Genomic DNA, 19,213 nt, shown 5'->3' with positions numbered 1-19,213 from the left:
GACATCGATACCGTGGCTCCAGCCTCCCCCTGATCACTGATGGCAGCTCCCGTATCCAGGATATTGTGACTTCACCTCTGTACAGTGGGAGGAAGTGGAGACGTATTATATATACAGTCTTTGTAGAGAGGAATCCCTCCTCTTGAGTTTTTCATTGTCTGAATCGAGGGTTTAAGGACAGATGTTGTATGTTGTAGAGATTGCAAAGCCCCTTGAGGCAAATTTGTGATTTGTGATATTGGGCTGTATGAATAAAATTGACTTGACTTGACTTGAGAGCCAAAATAAACCTGTCTCTGGTGAAGAAAGTCTAACATCTAACAAGCTAAAGATGTTTTTCCTCTGGAGTTGAAGGAACAAGTTAAAGCTAAAAGGAAAGTGAATAAGGCTTCGGTCAGGTGGGCAGGAACTCCACTCCAGTGCGATGCCCATGTTGCTCCATGTCTGCTGGATGTGTGTACGTATAGCCACTTGTTTGCTAACAGGCCAGCCATAACAGCTTGATAAGCCGACAATGTATCCAGGACGTCTTTATGTAAATTAGTTTTCAAACCTCTCTGCCCCCTAATAAAGGAACTTAACGTAGCTCTAAATCAATGAAATATACAAATAAACAGTTTTTGACAGATAAAACGCAGACATGTGATTGACTTTATTTCATGTGACTTTATTGAAAAAAGGGCTTTGAGTATCATAGCGAAAATACTGTTTCTTGGTTTACAAACAGTGACAATACAGAGAATAATAACTCTAATACATCTCACGTATATAAAGAATATGTGTCAGAAGCTGCCTCAAAAGAAATATTTCACATTGTCTCGGGGCCCAAAGTGTAACACATGCACCCACTTTGAGTGATGATTTATTAACACACAATAAATGTGAACCTGAATGTGTATTTGGTCCAAATAACACACACAAAAAAACATTCTGTAAAAGCTCTATTTGCACAATGATAAAAGAGTCTAGGTATTTAATCACACTAAATATTCTCTGCAGTGACAGTTCAATGAGAGCGGCACTGCAAGGGTTAACACAGGGGCCACAACACTACCATAAAAGCACTTAAATTCTGATTACTAATTACCTGTTATTACATATGTATATCATTAACATGAATCCGTAATGAAACAGTGTGGTTAATGAAGTTTTAACACAGATAATGCAATGTCTTTTTCCTATTATTGAGATAATTATCACATAATGCATTAGAAAGGTGGAAATTTACAGAAGTGACAACACAATTTTCTTTATAACTCTAAAGCTAATAAAATTATTTGGGAATGGATGGCGGTTTTGTAATGAATTTACACAACTTTTATCATTGCATATCAGTGCATTTGGGAACTGGAACATTAGCAGTCCATTAACTTCTATTAGAAGATTATTGCACCATTTGCTGCAAATTGATATGTATCACCTGTGATCAGACATTAGAGTCTAGTGTCTGATCACTAGACCGTGTAAAACAAAACACGATAGAAATGACCAGAACCAACAGGACTTGCTTTACAATTTTAGGGAGAAAAAATGTGCGGCATGGCAGCAGTTGAGTGAAAGTGAAAAGAAGCCCGTGGGGTGCTGGGAGTGTTCAGATTGAAAGCACATGTTGGTCACTTGGATCTCAACTCAAAAGGTTTTGTTCTGTTCTGGCTCAGTGGCTCTATTGACACATTATACATCAACCTCAGTAAAACTATAAAAAATTGAATCAAGTGTATTCGATCGGGGACGACTGGTGGGCTGAATAGTTTCCTGACTCATGTAAAACAATGACAGCTGCATTTGTTTTCAATCACTGAGTGTTAAAGTTAACAGATTTTATTCAGTTCATCGTTGTTACATCTCAGATCGGTTGACAAGGAAACAGTGCGGAGAGAACAACAAACCAGGAGCCAGGATTTTTTTTTTTTTTTATCTGCATTGTAAAACAATTATTTAAAAAAAGCAGTATTAGTGTGTTGCATACTGTGTAGTAACAAATCGTTATATATATGTGAAATATTGCCTTAAAAATTAAGCTTTATACTGTCTCTTGCATTTTATGGACTAGCCTTCATTTAGTAGCTACGGTACATTGCATTAAAAATTATTTAGTAAGATTATACATAATATAAAAATAAAACATTTAAAAGACACATCTGATAATAAAGTGGCTCAAATATATATATAAAAAAGGATAATCAAAAACTTTCTTTTTGCCACCGTGAACATTCCCATTGTGACATTTATCATTCAGCTGTTTTATTAGCTTTTCATTCCTACCAAGGACAGGTGTTGGTATGAAAATACTGCGGGTGATTTGCTCTGTTGTCATGATATTCTATAGTCCCTTTGACAAGGTGTGAAAAATTATGAATTATGACGACCATTTTTCTAACAATAAATGAAATAGAATGTCTTGCATTTGAGGTTCACAGGTTTCTTCTTGTTGCATGTTTTACTGATTAAATATTTGGTCTCTGTTTACTGATATGTTCAATCATTGAAAAAGCTGCATTGATAAGTGTTTCATTTATTTATAGTATTTATCAGTATGGTGTGGCTTTAGAAGAACATCAGCTTTCCATTTAATTTTCCATATCAGACTCGCGCTTTAAATATTTTGTGACTGGTAAAAAACATAATTGTGTTTCATATAAGACACAGATGTCACAACATCCCATCTTAAATCTTGCATACAATAAACAGTGAAATATAATTATGTCAATGGCTCTGACCCCTTATACAGAATATATAGCACCACGAGATCAGTGCTTGTTTCTTAGCAGTGAGACTGTTTTGTTCCGGACGGTGGAGCAAACTTGAAGACAATTCAACATACTATTGTAGCACGGCCTGCCCTGATTGGTCACTGCTTGTGAAGGGTTAACCCCGTTGGTCAGCCTCTGTTACTGCCCCATGACCCCTCAGTCAGTGGAGTAATGCCACTTTCACTTCTTATCAGTCAGTAACAAATCCATCCCGAGTATTTCTTTCTTATGAAAGTAAGATCTACAATAAAAAAAAATAGAAGTAGTACGTTGAAGTGTAGTCACTCCTTTTAAAATGGAGATATTACTATGGATCGACCTTTGGTGTTTGTATATTAAACACTCCTTGAGTTTGCAAAACCACAATTAACATATAGCACAAGACCAGCCAATAAAATCCCAATCGTAATTCCTCCTAGGAGACTGATGTGAATAATTTTTATCAACACTTTACACATTTTATAAATTGTAAACTGATTAGTTACTGTTAACAAACTATGAAATGATAATTAATAATATTTACTAATCATTAGTAATGCTATAATTTATTTGATCTATTTAACAGTTTATTGTTGCACACATAACATTTGATATACTATAAATATACGTATTTGTTAATGATTCAAAATGATTTGAAAACCTTAAAGAAATTGTTTGTAAAACATAAATAAACATTACATAGATATTTGTAACACTTTGTTAATGGTTAATAATTGATTTGTAAACCATCTACAGTATAAACATTATTTGGATGGCTATTATAAAATTGCAACTGATGATTTTAATACCTTGTTAAATGGTTGATAAATACTTTTTAAAGCAGCTATAAACATTATTAAGATAGTTAATACTTTGTCAATGGTTAATAATTGGTTTCTGGTCCATCTGTCTCTGTAATGTTTGTAGATGTTTTACAAACAATTTCTTCAAGATTTACAAGTAATTTGGAAATCATTAACAAATACTTAATATAGTATATAAAATGTTATGATGTGTGCAACAATAAACTGTTTATAGATAGTGTAATAATGTAATCAGAATGTAATTGTTATCATCTCTTATCAACTATGATACAATATATAATTTATAAACTAACTATTTCATATTACTCAAACTAATGATAAAATAACAAAATTTATAGCATTAATAATTAGTAAACATTATTAATTATCATTTCATTGTTTGTTAACAGTAAAATAACTATTAACTAAGTTTAATTAACTATCAATTTACTATTTATAAATGATGGTTATGATAAAGTGTTACCATTTTTTCTGACATGACATGAAGGTGGCATTACCCATAAAGCCTTGTGTGAGACGGAAAGCTCAAATTGTTCCTCCCTGGCTGTGTGACATAAGAAAATACTATAAACAGACGCACAATCAGAGTTAGTTCATATGTTGCACATTCAAACACACACACTCTCTCTCTCATGCCCAGCACTCACACACGTGTATCTGACATTAGCACGTGTCCTGTCACGTCAATGTGTGATTGCATTTGGTGCTCACATGGAGAGTTGGAGGTGACTGCGTGGCTGTCCAGGGGGGTCGGTGGCGGCGCTGGGGACGGCGGTGAAGTGCAGGTTCTGCAAGCGGTCCAGAGAGGTGGACGGGTACATACAGCGTGTTTACATACATCCATAGCAGTGACAGGGAGGTATACAGGTTTGACCCGGGGGACGCCAGGCCTGACGACATACACGTCTTCTCTTGTGTTTAGTTTTTCTTGTTAGAACGTCTTCTAGATTTCTTCACCCTGGAGAGAGATAAAGAAGGATAACTTATTTACTTACTTAGAACTTATTTCTTTCTTTATTATTTAGCCTGAAAAGAGAAGAAGGTCATTGATTTTATCATTTTGCTGGACCAGATGGGGAAAGTAAAGATAGATCCGCCTCAAATTTTACAATGACATTTGACCACATCAGGATAATGTTATAATTTACCTTTTCCCAATATAATTTTATTACTGAAAAGAGCTTGAACGCATCATAATGTAACTCAATGACCCCTCAGTTAACATAAGCTGCTAGCTCCGTTATTTAGCCAAGCTGGACTGTGAAGCCCGACGTCTGCTAACAGCTAATGTTAACTAGCTTTCGTCCTGCCGATTTGAACACAAATTTGCTGTCCACAATGCATAGCATTATCAGGGAAAGTTTCTATCGTCCCGGGACGCCGTTAGTCTCGTTAGCCCTGATCCCGGTACAAAAAATGAGTAGTGTCACGTTTTCAGAATGTTGGCATTGAATTGGTACTGGAGTATTGGTTCTTTTGACATCCCTAGTCTGGCCAAGTACTAATATTTAATTAACCAATTAACTCTTACGGTTCTTATATTTAGACTCACTTTCCCCTTATATAACTCCCCAGCCTCCTCCCTATGACTCGCGTGCAGTACATAAATGTAGCGCTAAGATAAATGTTGTCGGGGTACATAATCCAGGCAGCACTAATGATTCCTTTCAAAAAAGTAATTGGGGAAAAAAACATGTATAACATAAAAATGTCATGTCAACATCTTTTCTACCAGAGGATATGAATGTGCAGCAGGGCACACGTGCCGCTCGTAGCAGAGCAGACATGGACATGTTGGGGGCCTCAGGTGTTGGCAAACAGTTTTGATAGGTGAACATCGGAGCATCATTTATATGTAACTGAACATGAAAAAGGGCGATGCTGACAAAGAGCAGCCGTGCAATAAAAAAGGTGAATGAGAAGAATTCAAATTGTGATTTCCTTTTATGTGAAAGGAAGATTTAGCTTCCACACACACACACGCTACATAGGCCTACTCAAAAATACAATTTATTTCTTATATGTACAGTATGGGTTCTCTTATGTCTAACAACACTGTTGTTACACCGGGCCTTGGTGTGAATGGATGGAGTTTTTACAGTGACGTTCACACCTCACTATGTTCCAATGCTGAACTCAGTGCAGTTTGCTGCATGTAACACCTCATTGAACAAGCTCAAAATGCCCGGTGGAAAGGCTTGAAACAAGGATACTTTTTGCTCAACAGCTACGATGTGCAACAGATACTCTATTCTCTACATACAGCGAGCGCTGTGCCACATGCCGGCTTCAATAAACAGCTATAACTCCCAGGGATAAGACTTCATTTTTAAAGCACTTCTGTATTCACGCAGGTCCTCTACTAACACTGTAAACATAAATCATCAGAAATTTGTTTTCACATTGTGCTTCAAGTGTTTACGGTGTTTCAAGAAGCAGACATGCAGCCTGGCGATAATCACCACCAGACATGTTGGGACCTTTTTTTTTTAATGAGCAATGCAAAACTTTTAACTGCAAAGCTCATTAAAAACTGAATGTGCTGCAGCAGTTTTTTATTTTACTATGATTAGTTTTTACCCACAATGCTGCACCCCAACCGGGACTCCTCTGTCGCTGATGTGCAATTAGTGATGATAATTATGTGGAACATGCTTCTTAGAAATATAAAAAAAAGTCATGTTAAAAATACAATAGACACATGATTTGGTGCAATGGCTGTGAGCGATCTTATAGGAGAAAATTTATGAACATTTGATTCTTCTGAAGTCACAGAAACATGCTTATGAGAAAAAAGGAAGCAGACGCACCAGTGGCAGATTTATCACTATTCTTTCATGACGTTAATTATTTCACAGATAATAACTCAGCAGCTTACATCAACCATGTCAGCGATTTCAGAGAGAAATTGTCAGCAGGAAACTGAGAAATGGTCATTTGTAACAGTGGTTTATTTCTTCTTTGTAGGCTCTAAACTCAGCAGAGAAGAGAGCTGTATTTCATTTCTGTCTCTGTCAGCGACGCTTGTGTCTGCGAAGAGGTTTTTTTTTTTCTTACTTGTTAATGGCGTTCTTTAAGTACTGCTGCAGCCACTTGGTTTCCGGGTTGATGCAGACTTCTCTGTTGTTCTTCAGCTTGGCACTGTGGGAGATTAAAGTAGAATTCGAGGGATTAGACGCTGCTTTCTGAGTATTTCTTCTAAAATGTCAACACGTACTCCGCTGTTAATGTGAAGCAGGAGTGCGGCAGAGATATTTCAGTCTAAGTATTTCAGCTTTCCAAAGTCACATGTAATAAATCAGGTTCAAGGACGTCTACTGGAGAGTATTTTCACCTCGGGGCTTCCTTTGTAGCCAAACATCCGGTGATGGTGTCCAATACAGAGATAGTATCTGTTTTATTAGCTGCGTGGTCAACCAAAGTGTAACAAGACCTCTCTGTAACCTCATGGAAACATGACTGGCATTTTAATTAACACAGATATTTAAAGAACCTCATTCAAGTTCCTTAGTTGGTCCTATTGGGTTCCATTTTAAGGCATTTCTAGAGGACCACACAGGTGGTTTTGCATGTTTAGCTTAGTAGCTACCAATCAAAGATGTAAACAAAGTTTACTATTATTACAATTCATTATATTTTAAATGATATTAGACTGTTTTCCAGACCAGGGGTTTTCAAGGTCTGACACTGTAGCAAAGAGTATAGAAGCAAAGAGATGAAACTATGTTGTTTTTTTGACAACAGCAGCTGCCGCAATTTTGGATTGAAAAAGCTTATTATATTTAGAATATTTTATTGTTCAACACAGGTCATTTCAGTAGAATATGACAATAGAATAGAAATAATTTTGTTTTACTTTTGTACGGCACCTTTTAGATGGACTTTTTACTGGTGTCCAGTAGTCGCTTTCAGTCCAATGTGGAAGCGTAGCTTTGCTGCTGCATGGGCGCTGCCGTTGCAATGGATCGAACAATTGACTTTCACTTCTTGGCAATATATGTTTTTTTTAAAAGAGAGGACTGAAACCTGACGTTCCCATAATGCTTTGGGAGATGTAAACAGGAAGTATAACATTGCCATGGAGTCAGGTGTGGGCTACAAATTGGGCCCCTTTTTTTTTTCTTGGCTTTATGTATTTATATTTTAGCAAATTGGCATGATTAAAATTATACCAAATAAGTTATTAGCAGTTTCTGTTTGCAATGTACCCATATCTGTTCACATAACTATCACTGGATTGCTTTGATACTGAAGGAAACTTAAAAACATGATGATTTTTAAGCAAGTTCTGGGTTTATAAGGAACGTCTTTTCTCCATGATTTCTAAACTGATTTATGCACGTTAATTTGTTATAGAAATTGACATCACAATGATGCACTTTGAAACTGTAAGTCTCAGTGAATATAAAAATGTATGTAACATGTCTGTGTATTCAGATTTGACAGAGTTATGACTCTGAGATGAAATACAAATTTCTACACTAATTGCGGCAATCAGGCGCTGAGGGTTTTTAATTGCCTTTCACCTCACACAGAATCTTTGCCTCACGTTTCCACTCTCTGCAAGTTGATGCATAAAGTGCTGAAATTAATGGAAAATAATGGCTTCTTGCAACGTGGCTAAAAAGCCTTTGTACAGTGTCCTGTAATTTGGATAATGGTGGGAAAAAATGTACAATTTCTTTGCAGTTATTAAACCCAAACACACCACTGGGTGGTCTTTTAAACCTAAATGCACTATAGGTAACATTTATAATTCCCCAAAGTACTATAAAGAAGGTAATATTACATGTTTGGGAGGTAATATTGTTTAAGTTGAAGATATAATGCTCTAAAGATATATCTTTAAATGAAGCTTTTTATTGCTAATAAATCTCAATAATACCATTTGTTTTATGAAAGCCCACTTCAATAAAAGCTCAACTTAATCTCCAAAACCCCCATCTTACGACACATCCCAGTTAAAACCGGAGGATTACTACTTCTAACAAGCTGTCAACGTAATGTCAAGAGTAAACAAATCACACTGGTGCTGCTTAATTTAAAAGAAAAAGGAACCGGGATTCCTTTGTTAGAGCGTATCATAACCTAAAATAAAAATATCTGCTCTATTCATGGTCTGACTCCTGTTGAATAAATCAAAGGACCTGGATGTTGAAGTGAGCCCAATATGTCAGGATAATATCTGATACGGTTTATGAAGGTTGAGCTCAGAAACACCTCAGCTAAGCTCTAAAAACCTCAGCACATCCTGCAACACATCCAAGCTGAAAAGCGAAGGATTACTGCACATAACAGGCTGTCACCCTCCGGTCGGCGGTGAAAAATCACGGCTCTCTGTTTCCACTCAGGGACAGCTGGAGGGGAGGCTCGCTTCGTCCCTTTAACACTGTGCTGTGTGGCTTGTAAAGCTGTCTCTACACTGCAAACAAAACATCCTAACCCGACAGTTTGATGTAGAGTTTGTAGGGGAAAGCATTTTGGTCAGGCTGGAGTTATCTTGGCCCCTAAATTATGTTAATTAGAGGACACATCTCACATTGAAAGAACCTGCCACAATTATTTTAACACGCTGGAAAACAGCTAAAGGTATCAACACATTTGTTTTAAGCAAAAGTAAAATTAGCATTTAATGAGTGTGGAAGACTTTTCTATAGGATCTCAATTGGATTTATGGTAAAACATCCAAAAGGCTGGTTATGTTCTCTATCACTACTGGGTTGTTTTATGGTGCTATTTAGGTTGTTTATAGGATGAAATCTTGTACATAATTGAATAATTGCATTAGTGTTTAATTATGATTTGTGGCATATTTGTGTTATATGTTTAAATTTTTTTTTCTATCACTATTTGATATGAATACATAAATAATGATAAAGTTAACGCTATAATAAAGCGTTAATGCAAATTTGTTTTAACGCCACTCATTTTTTGACACATTAACACAATTTGCGATTTTTTGTTTGTAGCGGGCTCATTTTTAAAGCTAGAGTGAAGATACTTGTATCATATGAAACTAGAAAAACCTAACAAATCCATTGGTACCAACCATGTCATGCTAGCTTGCGAAGGAGGTTAAATAACGCTCCAAACATACGCTAAATTTTGGCGAGGAAAAACTGGCATGGCCATTTTCAAAGGGGTCCCTTGACCTCTGACCTCAAGATATGTGAATTAAAATGGGTTCTATGGGTACCCACGAGTCTCCCCTTTACAGACATGCCCACTTTATGATAATCACATGCAGTTTGGGGCAAGTCATAGTCAAGTCAGCACACTGACACACTGACAGCTGTTGTTGCCTGTTGGGCTGCAGTTTGACATTTTATGCTAAATGCAGTACCTGTGAGGGTTTCTGGACAATATTTGTTATTGTTTTGTGTTGGTAATTGATTTCCAATAATACATATATACCCACTCCCATGTTGATAAGAGTATTAAATGCTTGACAAATCTCCCTTTAATTTTGAACTGATAAAAAATGTGTGATTAATTTGCGATTAATCATGGACATTCATGCAATTAATCGCAATTAAATATTTGAATCGATTGACCGCCCGAACAAATATATTTCGAAAAACGGACTGATCTCCTTTTTCCTTCTTTTGAACAGTGAAAATATAAATTCTCCTCCAAAAATTGGATTTCACAACTCAGATGTTGATCAATATTTACTCGTCGGGATCTGAAGCAGGAGCTGCAGAGATTTCAGAACGATCCCACTCAATGATGAACAGCTCTGCGCTCACAGAGAGTGTGTGTTCTCGCGAGTGATTTCTGGCCTGTTGATGGAGAGCTGAGCCAAATATTTAGGAGAGGATTTGTTCTGTTATCAGACGCTGCTGGGAGAGATTCAGATCTGTTGGGGCGAACGGGGGGGCAGGCAGCGGGGTCTCACCCCCCCTCCGAACATGTGGATCTCACACCTCGGTGGCAAAAGGTCGTGTATGAGAGTTAACAGCTCAAGAGGCGTCTCACTTCACTGTTCCTCTTTCTCCTCCCTCCATCTCTCCGTCACACGGCTCTGCAAATTAAACACATTCCTCTGCGCCTCCTCACTGCTCCCTCTTCACTGCTTTTCTGATTCAATTTGAACCTCCGCCCCTTGCTACCCCTTTAATACGCCACCTCCTCTATTCCTCACCCCATTTAGATGCGCACACGCGAGCAAATGAGCAAATGGGCCCTAAACTTAAAAGAGCATCAATCTGAGCATCAGCTCTAAATCCCTCAAACTAACATGTGAGTCAGGAGGCCAGACAGCTCAGTAACTGGATCTATGTTTGCTTTTCCTCCAGGGATGTCCCCTTCTTCCCCTCCTCTTTTATTTTTATTAGGGGTGGCCGGCTCATCCGCTCAGGAGCTCTCTGCTGTTTTGATGTGTCCGCCTTCATCCTGTTTATCTGTCTGCTTGTCTGGATGACCAACTGAGAGCCCAAACCTTAATTGACTTGGCTGGAATTTGAGGGCCTGAGTTCCACAATCAGCAGGTAGTAATTACTTCACAGCAAGTTAATACCAACAGCATGCTGGGGCGGTGGGGGGGGTAAGATGAGGGCACACGGTGGGACACAGGGGGGAGGGGGGGACAGAGGGTATAGTGTTACAGGCTTTCTTTCATCTGCCTCAATAGAGATATCGGAGCAACTCTCATCTGAATGACTTCTTGACTCCTCTGGTGGTTTTCTGGAGCGAGGTTAAAGGGAGTTTGTGTCTCGGCTAGAGCGCTGCATGTCCTCTCTGACCTTTTGCCATTCGCTCACCCTTTCTAACAGTCATTAGTCCCCCTCCCTTTCTGGCAGAAGCCCTACAGCCTTTTAGCCTTTTGGCTGTGAGGCTTCTGCCGTCCCGTTTTCTATAGCGAACAAATGAATGAGGCTTTTTAGTTAATGTGTTCCAGACTGGTGACATTATGCTCAATGTTGCCGGGAAGTTTGAGGCGGGAAATAAAAAAAAAAAAAAGTGGATGAGGGACACAGGGGGTCAGCAGAAATACAAAGGTAATCACTTTGACCCTTAATTATTGCTTCCTTTGCAAAACATAAATGGCCCCTTCGAGCTCCGTCTGTCACCGCTTTCCTCTTTCTGAGAGGATCGTGTTGTTTTAAACTCAGGCCTCTCATTAGGGAAAGAATAGAAGGATATTAACACCACACACTCACACATCCACTCTCAATTGATTTACACTGATTTTAGTTAAGTAGTGTATTATAAAAAAATTTAACATTCCCAAAAATGGTGAAAATTTAAGGGAAATAAAAAGTAAAAAAGAGGCTCAAAAAAGGGTCACCAGCTAAGGTAGAAATCAGTAAACAATTCAAATATGGCCTCATATTGAGGCAGGATTGCAAACAAGCAAATGGAGTAAACTCAACAGAATGGTGACAGATGATCCATTTTGATGGCTCACTAATTTCATTGCATTTTGAAGTGAAACTGTTGATTATTGATACTTGTTGCTCTTAAATCTTCTGTTGTACGATGTATGTGTGCATATGTGTGAGTGTATAGTTTGTTTCAGTATTATTTGTTAAATTAAAAGTCAGATTATTGTTGGATTGTCATCTCAATAATTTATGAATTATTTGCAATAGGCCCAAGATTATAATGGCATATGTAGAAATAATTTAGTTGCCATTTAATTAAGATTTAATAATATTTCTGTGGCTGATGGATTTCTGTAGCTAATGTGTAAATGAGTATGTGTATATTTACCCCTTTAGTTTTCCTTTAAGCTCTTTTTTTTATTTTCATTATTTGGTATATTCCCACTCATTGCTTAAGATTCTCGTTAAATGAACCTTCTCTCTGCATGAAGACGGTGGGAGATCATACCCACTCACACAAGCAGAGCAATTATATGAAATATGATGAGCCCTGCTAGGTTCCTGGTCCACTGTTATATGCAGTAACTATTTTAAAAATGTCCCTTTACAGCCCTCACATTACTTCTTCTCAACTACAGAGTTCCACACATGATGCTTTTGAGTGTTGCATTCAGCTACGTAATCAAGACACAATATCATATCCAAGTTCAGCACTGTGCATGGACCCAATGAGGATCAGGTTGTCACAAACAAGCCAACAATTTTATACTTATGCATTAACATCCAGTAAAACAAAGACCCTAAAGTCCTTAACAGTTATTTGTCAGAGAGTTGGACCAGAGTTGGAAAGCGCCTGTGGTCTTTACAGCATAATGTTTTGGCAGAAAAATAGAAGTTTGACTTCACTTTTAAAGGCAGCACTGACGTGACTCTGACCAACACAGCTGTTAAAATGCACCTAAATACAACATAATCTAAAATAATTAACATATGTGGCAGAATCCTTTAAACGATCATCAATCGTTCGCATCAGAAAATACATTTCTTCAAGTTAATCACCACAATAATTTCACACAGTTATTCACTTACATGACTTGGAAGGGGCAGTTTGGTGTGTGGAGGAACTTGAGCTCTCTGATGGACCGCTGAGGAACCGTGTTGAGGGTGGACCGACACCAGCACCGCTCTACCAGACTGATGGGCTTTGCTGCACACACACAACAGGGGAAATTACAAATTAGCATTAGGGAAACAAAAAGTGGTAAAACTACAAAACAAGAAATTGTGCTGTTAAAACCAGTAGACTGCATTCATATAGGACACTCAGTGTTGTGTTCAACCCACTTACAAAGCAGTTTTATTAAGTTAAATAATTCACTTTGATCCACTGGTTTTAAGATTAAGACAAAGTTGTATAGATTTTCATATAAGCCTTGTTTCATATCAGCTTGAGGACATGAAGAACTCAACAGCAAGCTCTCATGAGCAAGTCATACACACACACACACCCTAACCATAACCGCTACTTGCCTAAACCTAACCTTACCCATAACCTTAAACCAAGTCTTCCCCCTAACATATAATGATTTACATTTTGTTCCCAAAAGGAAGGCGAGTCCCCACAATGTTAGTAATACACACATACACACACACACATTCACATGCTGCATTACTCTTGTTATTTATGTAAAAACTGTGCGATACATCAGTAAAATGTGACAGAACTCAGACTTCAAGACAGATGATACTGTTTATTTGACAGACAACTTATTTTGATCTAAAGGTTTTGATCGTATTCAAGCATTTCAGGCTTATTAAATACAAATGTATTTTTGTTCATTGTAGTTTACTCATAATGAATTAAATTATTTTAATAATTATAATGATCAGAAGTAGATAAAGTGACTGCTATGTGTTTTTTTTTATTTAAACAATTTAAACAATTTAAACAATTTAAACGCTTCATTGTTCATGAAACAGAGGATGGGGTCATTTTGGTTCATATGAGGATTAAAATATTTGCATCAACTTGAATTATAATCCAAATTCAAACACAGTAGCTTCTACTTTATTTCAGTTGTGATTAAATGCATCACTTCCCTCCGCATGTGTAATCTACTGTAACAAGCCTTTACAAAGCATGGGAACGTATGAGTTTACCTGCGATTGCTCTGAACAACATGTTCATTAAAAAGAGATTAGACCTTTTCTGACCAGTCACACTCACACACACATGCAGAATTTCAGCTTTTCACTCCCAGAGCATTCAGCCTGGCCACTCTAATGGAGAAGGGTCCTCCACATTCAATTTCCAATATTTGCCCATTTTATGAAAGAGCACTCTGCGGCTCAGACGGCATCAACAGCCTCTGAGGAAATCACCTCAAGGACATTCTTAAAATGATTACAAATCACCCTTGGGCCTCCATGGAGGCTTGTGGGGTCCCAGAGGACCACAGATGCACATGAATAACTCCAAGAACATGCAATTACAAACTGATTGTAGTTTTGTACTTAACTTGCCTTTTTGAAATACGGTTTAGAGATCTCCCAAAGAAAGGATGATGGTTGTAAAAATGTCAGTGAAAAGATGAAGACAAACACCCTGCAATAAAACTTTACATTTAGGAAGGGATTTGGGGCATTAGGAATCCATCCAAACACCTTGATGCTGTGAAGTGCTTTACTCTATTGATATGTACTAATGGTTTTAAAGGAAAAAATGCTTCATTGAGGCTGCAGAGTGTTAAGAAATGTTCAGCAGACGTTGATTTTACAACTCGTTCTTTCCATCAGTCATTTTTCTACCCAGATAGAGACAAATTAATCAAATCAAGTGCATCATATGTAACTTGCAGACCTTTGTTCTGGGGTTTAACATATTGCCATTGATATGCATGTTTATAAAGCGACACCAAATGTCCTGCCACAAATGGCTAAATCCTCAGTAATATCAGCCTAATGATTCCCACCCATTCAGGGTCTTTTCTCATGCAAACTAAGGGATCATTATGCAGCATGCAGCACCGGGGGCCAGAAGCGAGCATCCACTGCTATCACCGCCGCATTGTTTATCCCTAATTAAAAACTAATTAAAAGAAAGCAAAGGGAAAAGACAAATACACACATTTAGAGCTAACTCTTTAATATGCAATCAGGGGTCTTACTGTGGCCGAGACAACAAGCTTAGCATAACGCAGGCCAGGCGAGACTCAACAAGCTAGTTGTCTCCAACACAAGGTTAACATGTAGGAGATTAATGTGGGGTCACTGTGGAGACTGCACTCCTCATGCGGTAATGAAGGATTTTAGGCCAAAATACTGAATAAAAATAAATAAATATTATTATTATAAATAAATAAATAATTACAGTAATTATAATAATATAATTTGCTACCCGATGTACCTCATTTTAAGAAATGAATATGAATCCCTTAAAATGTTGCAAAAAGCGGCAGTCATAATGTAGATTACTAATTTCAGTAAATATGTTGTAATTTAACTTATATACTATTAATCAAGGCCTGCAATTAGCAATTATTGTCATCATTGATCAATCTGCTGATTATTTTCTCAATTAATCGTTTTGGCCAATAAAATGTCACAATTCAGAATTTCCCAGAGCCCAAGTTGACATCTTCAAGTTGCTTTCTTTTCTACAACAGTCTAAAATCCAAAGATATTCAATACACTGCTGCAGAGAACAACAAAAAAAAGCATAAAACTTATTTGAAAAGGCGAAACCAGTGATTTTCTGTCGTTTTCCTTAAAAAATGGTTTCTCAAATCTCAAAATAGTTGCAGAACAACTTTCTGTAGGTCAACTAATCGACAATTTAATTTATCTGTCTAATCGTTTCAGCTCTTCAATAATCAGTTAGTCAGTAGAAATAGATGGTGGATGAATCATTTTGGAATAAAAGTCTACTCTCTGGTAACTATTTTTTCCATGAGATGTAACAAAACAAAATCAAAGCAGCGTATCAAAGTGCTGGAGTTTAACAGCCACAAGTGCAACAAGGAATTTGTCAAAAAGGTATCTTTCTTGTCTGCAACAAATCAAAACGCATCAACCATCAAAAATTCAGGTGAATAAAACCTGACAGAGAACTACCGACAATGTCAAAAGTTCTGCTTAAAAGAAGGAATCAAAGGAATCAGATTTAAAACATTCACCTGACTTTCTAACATAGACAGATAAATCTGATTTTTTTTTTTAAAGTTCCTACACAGCCAAGATTAAAATAATCCAAAGCCTCAACTTCCAGACATACCCATCTTTAAGACTAAACCATCTCACGTGGCAACATTTCTTCAACCAAAAATCAGTAAAAAACCCTGAAACATGATCAAACCAACAACCTCTCTGCCCCCAGAGTTCCCCGTCTCCCTCCTGGACTCACCGTTGGAGGCTGGTACATGTGTGGCTACGGCCAGCAGAGCCATCAGTGCCAGCAGTTTGACATCCATGGTGGTGGGCTAACAGGCTGCAGGAGGGCTGCTCTCTCTCTGCTACAATCCAGGGAGCAACTGTGACTGCCAGCTCTGCTCTGCACTGTGTTAAATCTTCAGATGGGAGAGAGAGAGAGTGAGGAGGGAGGGAGAGGGAGTCCCACTTTCTCAGGAGGGAGGGGGTGTCCCAGCATGAGAGGAGAGGAGGTGAGAGGAGGGGGGAGAAGGAGGGAGCAGCAGCGAGTCAGTAGAGACTTCCTCGATTGTAAATGTGTTGGCTGGGAATCAAGGAGAAAGTCTGAGGGGAGTTCTCTCTCTCTCTTTCTTTCTCTCTCTTTTTCTCTTTTTACTGGTTTCCCTTCATTTTCCAGCTCTCCTTTTTTGTCACTTTCTCAGTTAGTGTTACTCTTTTGTCCATTTCATCATCTTTGTTGTACTTTTCTCCTTTTCCATTTCCCCCTCTGTATTCTCTTTGCCTCTTCTTGCCACCTGCCACACACACACACACACACACACCTAACCCTTACCCTAACTTTGACCTAAACCTAACCTTACCCTAACCCTAAACCAAGTCCTCACCTTAAAATATGATTGACGTTATGGGGACGTGCATATTGTCCCCATTTGGATGGTGAGTCCCCACAATGAGACTGTGTAAACAGGTTTATGTCCCCACAACGTGGGTAATACATACCCACACACCCACACACCCACACACACACACACACACACACACACACACAGAATCCGAGTCCTCACTCACCGACTATTTTCCGAGCCAGGGCTCCCTGCTGTTGCACTACTATTGTTGGATATTTTCAGCTATTGTCTACAGGCACACAGACTCTCTCTCTATGTACTTCTGACTGTGTCTCTCCTCTTGTTGGCTCCCTGTCATCTGGCTCGGCACCCATCCACGACGCCTGGTTCATGTCTTTATTGGACTCTTCTGGATTTCATGTCAGTTTCATGAAACTATTAAAGGACTGTTTAGACTTGACAATTGTATCATTAAAATGAGACTAGGAGAAGCTGTGTTGAATAAAAAACGAGAATCACTATGGATTCATTAAATAGACTAATTGTGACTGACTAATGTGACTCCTCAGGCCAAGATTGTTAAAGATAAGCAGATGGTCAAGTAGGTGACCAAAGACGGTTTGATTCATCCACAGCTTCAACTGATATATTTCAAATCAAATTCAAAAGGATGAAGAAGAAAAAACTGTTTATATTCCTTTTTTAACGAGCAAAATAAATGAATTTTTTTTTAAACCTACATAAAATGATGGTCTGGTTTTGATTTCCACTAAAAGTGTTTGACAAGGCCTGGCCTTTTCTCCTGGACAGTGTTGCTAAATCGATTCCTTATTTTGCACATTTTGATTTCTGTGCCATCAGACAAGATTGATTCTAAGAACTGTAAATAAAACCTTTTCCTTTTAAAATTTAGCTTCAACAAAAACATACAGCCTGTGTTTCCTTGACCCTCTTACAATGTTTATGGACATTTAAAAGAAATGATGAGAAACATTGTTGATAACTCAGACTCATTTGTAGTTCTTTTTTCTGTTGATCAACAAGCATAGTCATATAAAAATCACAATTTATAAATAAGTATTTTTTTGAAAACATTTAGTGGTGGACATATTATGGCTGAAAAATGAAATAAAAAAATTAAAAAAGGCGTGGAACATAATATGAATTTTAATATTCCCCACTTGTTCTCATGAACTTCTTTTTTCCTGCCATACTAAAAGAAGCCAACGAGTGAGGCACATTTTTTTTAATAATGCAGCCAAACTGCAAAAATTAATATCTTCTAATTCAGTCAGTTATCAAGTGAGTGACTGAATAAAGAAATAGTTCAGCATTTTGGGAAATACATATTCATATTTAGCTTGCAGGAAGTAGTGTTAAAAAACAGTCTTAAAAAAATAATAAACACACTCCATAAAATGTTGAACTGTTCCTTTAACATTTTCCAGTGTTAAGAAATGTTAAGTTTTGCGTAACAGATAAAGCTAAGGATCGTTGGTTGGACTTATAAAGTAGCTGATTTATTGTATGAAACTAACTTGTGCTAAAGTGTTTATTTGATTTCTCCATGTTACATAAACAGTGATGATTTTTCCTGGGCATGAATATCTGATTTTAGATGATATCTGCAGGAGATGTGGCAAACATACAGCAAAAAGAGCGTGGGTGTTATTATAACTGGGATGTAAATAAAAGCATCAGGGACAGATGGAAGTTCTCACAAGTTTCTGAAGCACTTATTCTGACTGATCTGATGGAGAACTTCCAACTTCAGCTGGAAAAAACGGACTAAAACAGTGAGCAACAATGTAACGGGACACAGATGTGTGTGTAGATGTTGCTGTGCAGTTAGTTGAGTATATGCATGTGTGTACATGTCTATACGTGTGTGTGTGAAAACACGCATGCCATTATGCATGTTTTTGTCTCGCCCGTTCTGCTGCATTGAATCCAGCAGCTGGTAACTGAAACTGGTCTTCATGCCAGAACTTGACGCCTTCCCTGTTGGAGGTGATTGAACCCCCCACCCTCATCTGCAGCCCCCTACCACCTCCACCAGTAAGAAAACCATACACTGCTAAAGACTGCCTGTCAATTCATACACTGAAACTCCTCCCCTGCAGTTTACAGGCCCATACCATGGCGGCGTGCTGAGAGAGTCCTGCTGAAAGCTGTAAACCCGAGAGGGTGTTTACTGTGAGCCAGAGAGCCATCCAATATAACTTCCATTAACAGTGGGGAGATGAAACTGAGCTGTGAACACACAGACATCAAATTACCTCGAAGGATTTACCTTTTTTTTTTACACAAATAATGCATTTTTATTGTTTTAAAGTAAC

The 19,213-nt window shown here is 37.9% G+C and overlaps 1 protein-coding gene across 1 annotated transcript; it reads right to left on the bottom strand.

The window, feature by feature from the left end:
- Positions 1-3,881: 3,881 nt before the first annotated feature.
- On the bottom strand, positions 3,882-16,444 carry cxcl12b (chemokine (C-X-C motif) ligand 12b (stromal cell-derived factor 1)). Its single transcript, XM_037762347.1, has 4 exons — positions 16,286-16,444; positions 12,973-13,090; positions 6,614-6,697; positions 3,882-4,514 (listed from the first exon to the last, which is right to left on the bottom strand). Exons 1-4 carry the CDS (start codon positions 16,350-16,352, stop codon positions 4,475-4,477), a joined length of 309 nt encoding a protein of 102 aa, XP_037618275.1. The 5' UTR covers positions 16,353-16,444; the 3' UTR covers positions 3,882-4,474.
- Between the last annotated feature and the right edge of the window lie 2,769 nt (positions 16,445-19,213).

This window comes from Sebastes umbrosus, chromosome 3 (genome assembly GCF_015220745.1).
Source record: "Sebastes umbrosus isolate fSebUmb1 chromosome 3, fSebUmb1.pri, whole genome shotgun sequence".
In the NCBI taxonomy this organism is placed as follows: Eukaryota; Metazoa; Chordata; class Actinopteri; order Perciformes; family Sebastidae; genus Sebastes; species Sebastes umbrosus.
The sequence above is the reverse complement of the archived record's forward strand: the minus strand, read 5'-3'. Positions and strand labels throughout refer to the sequence as shown.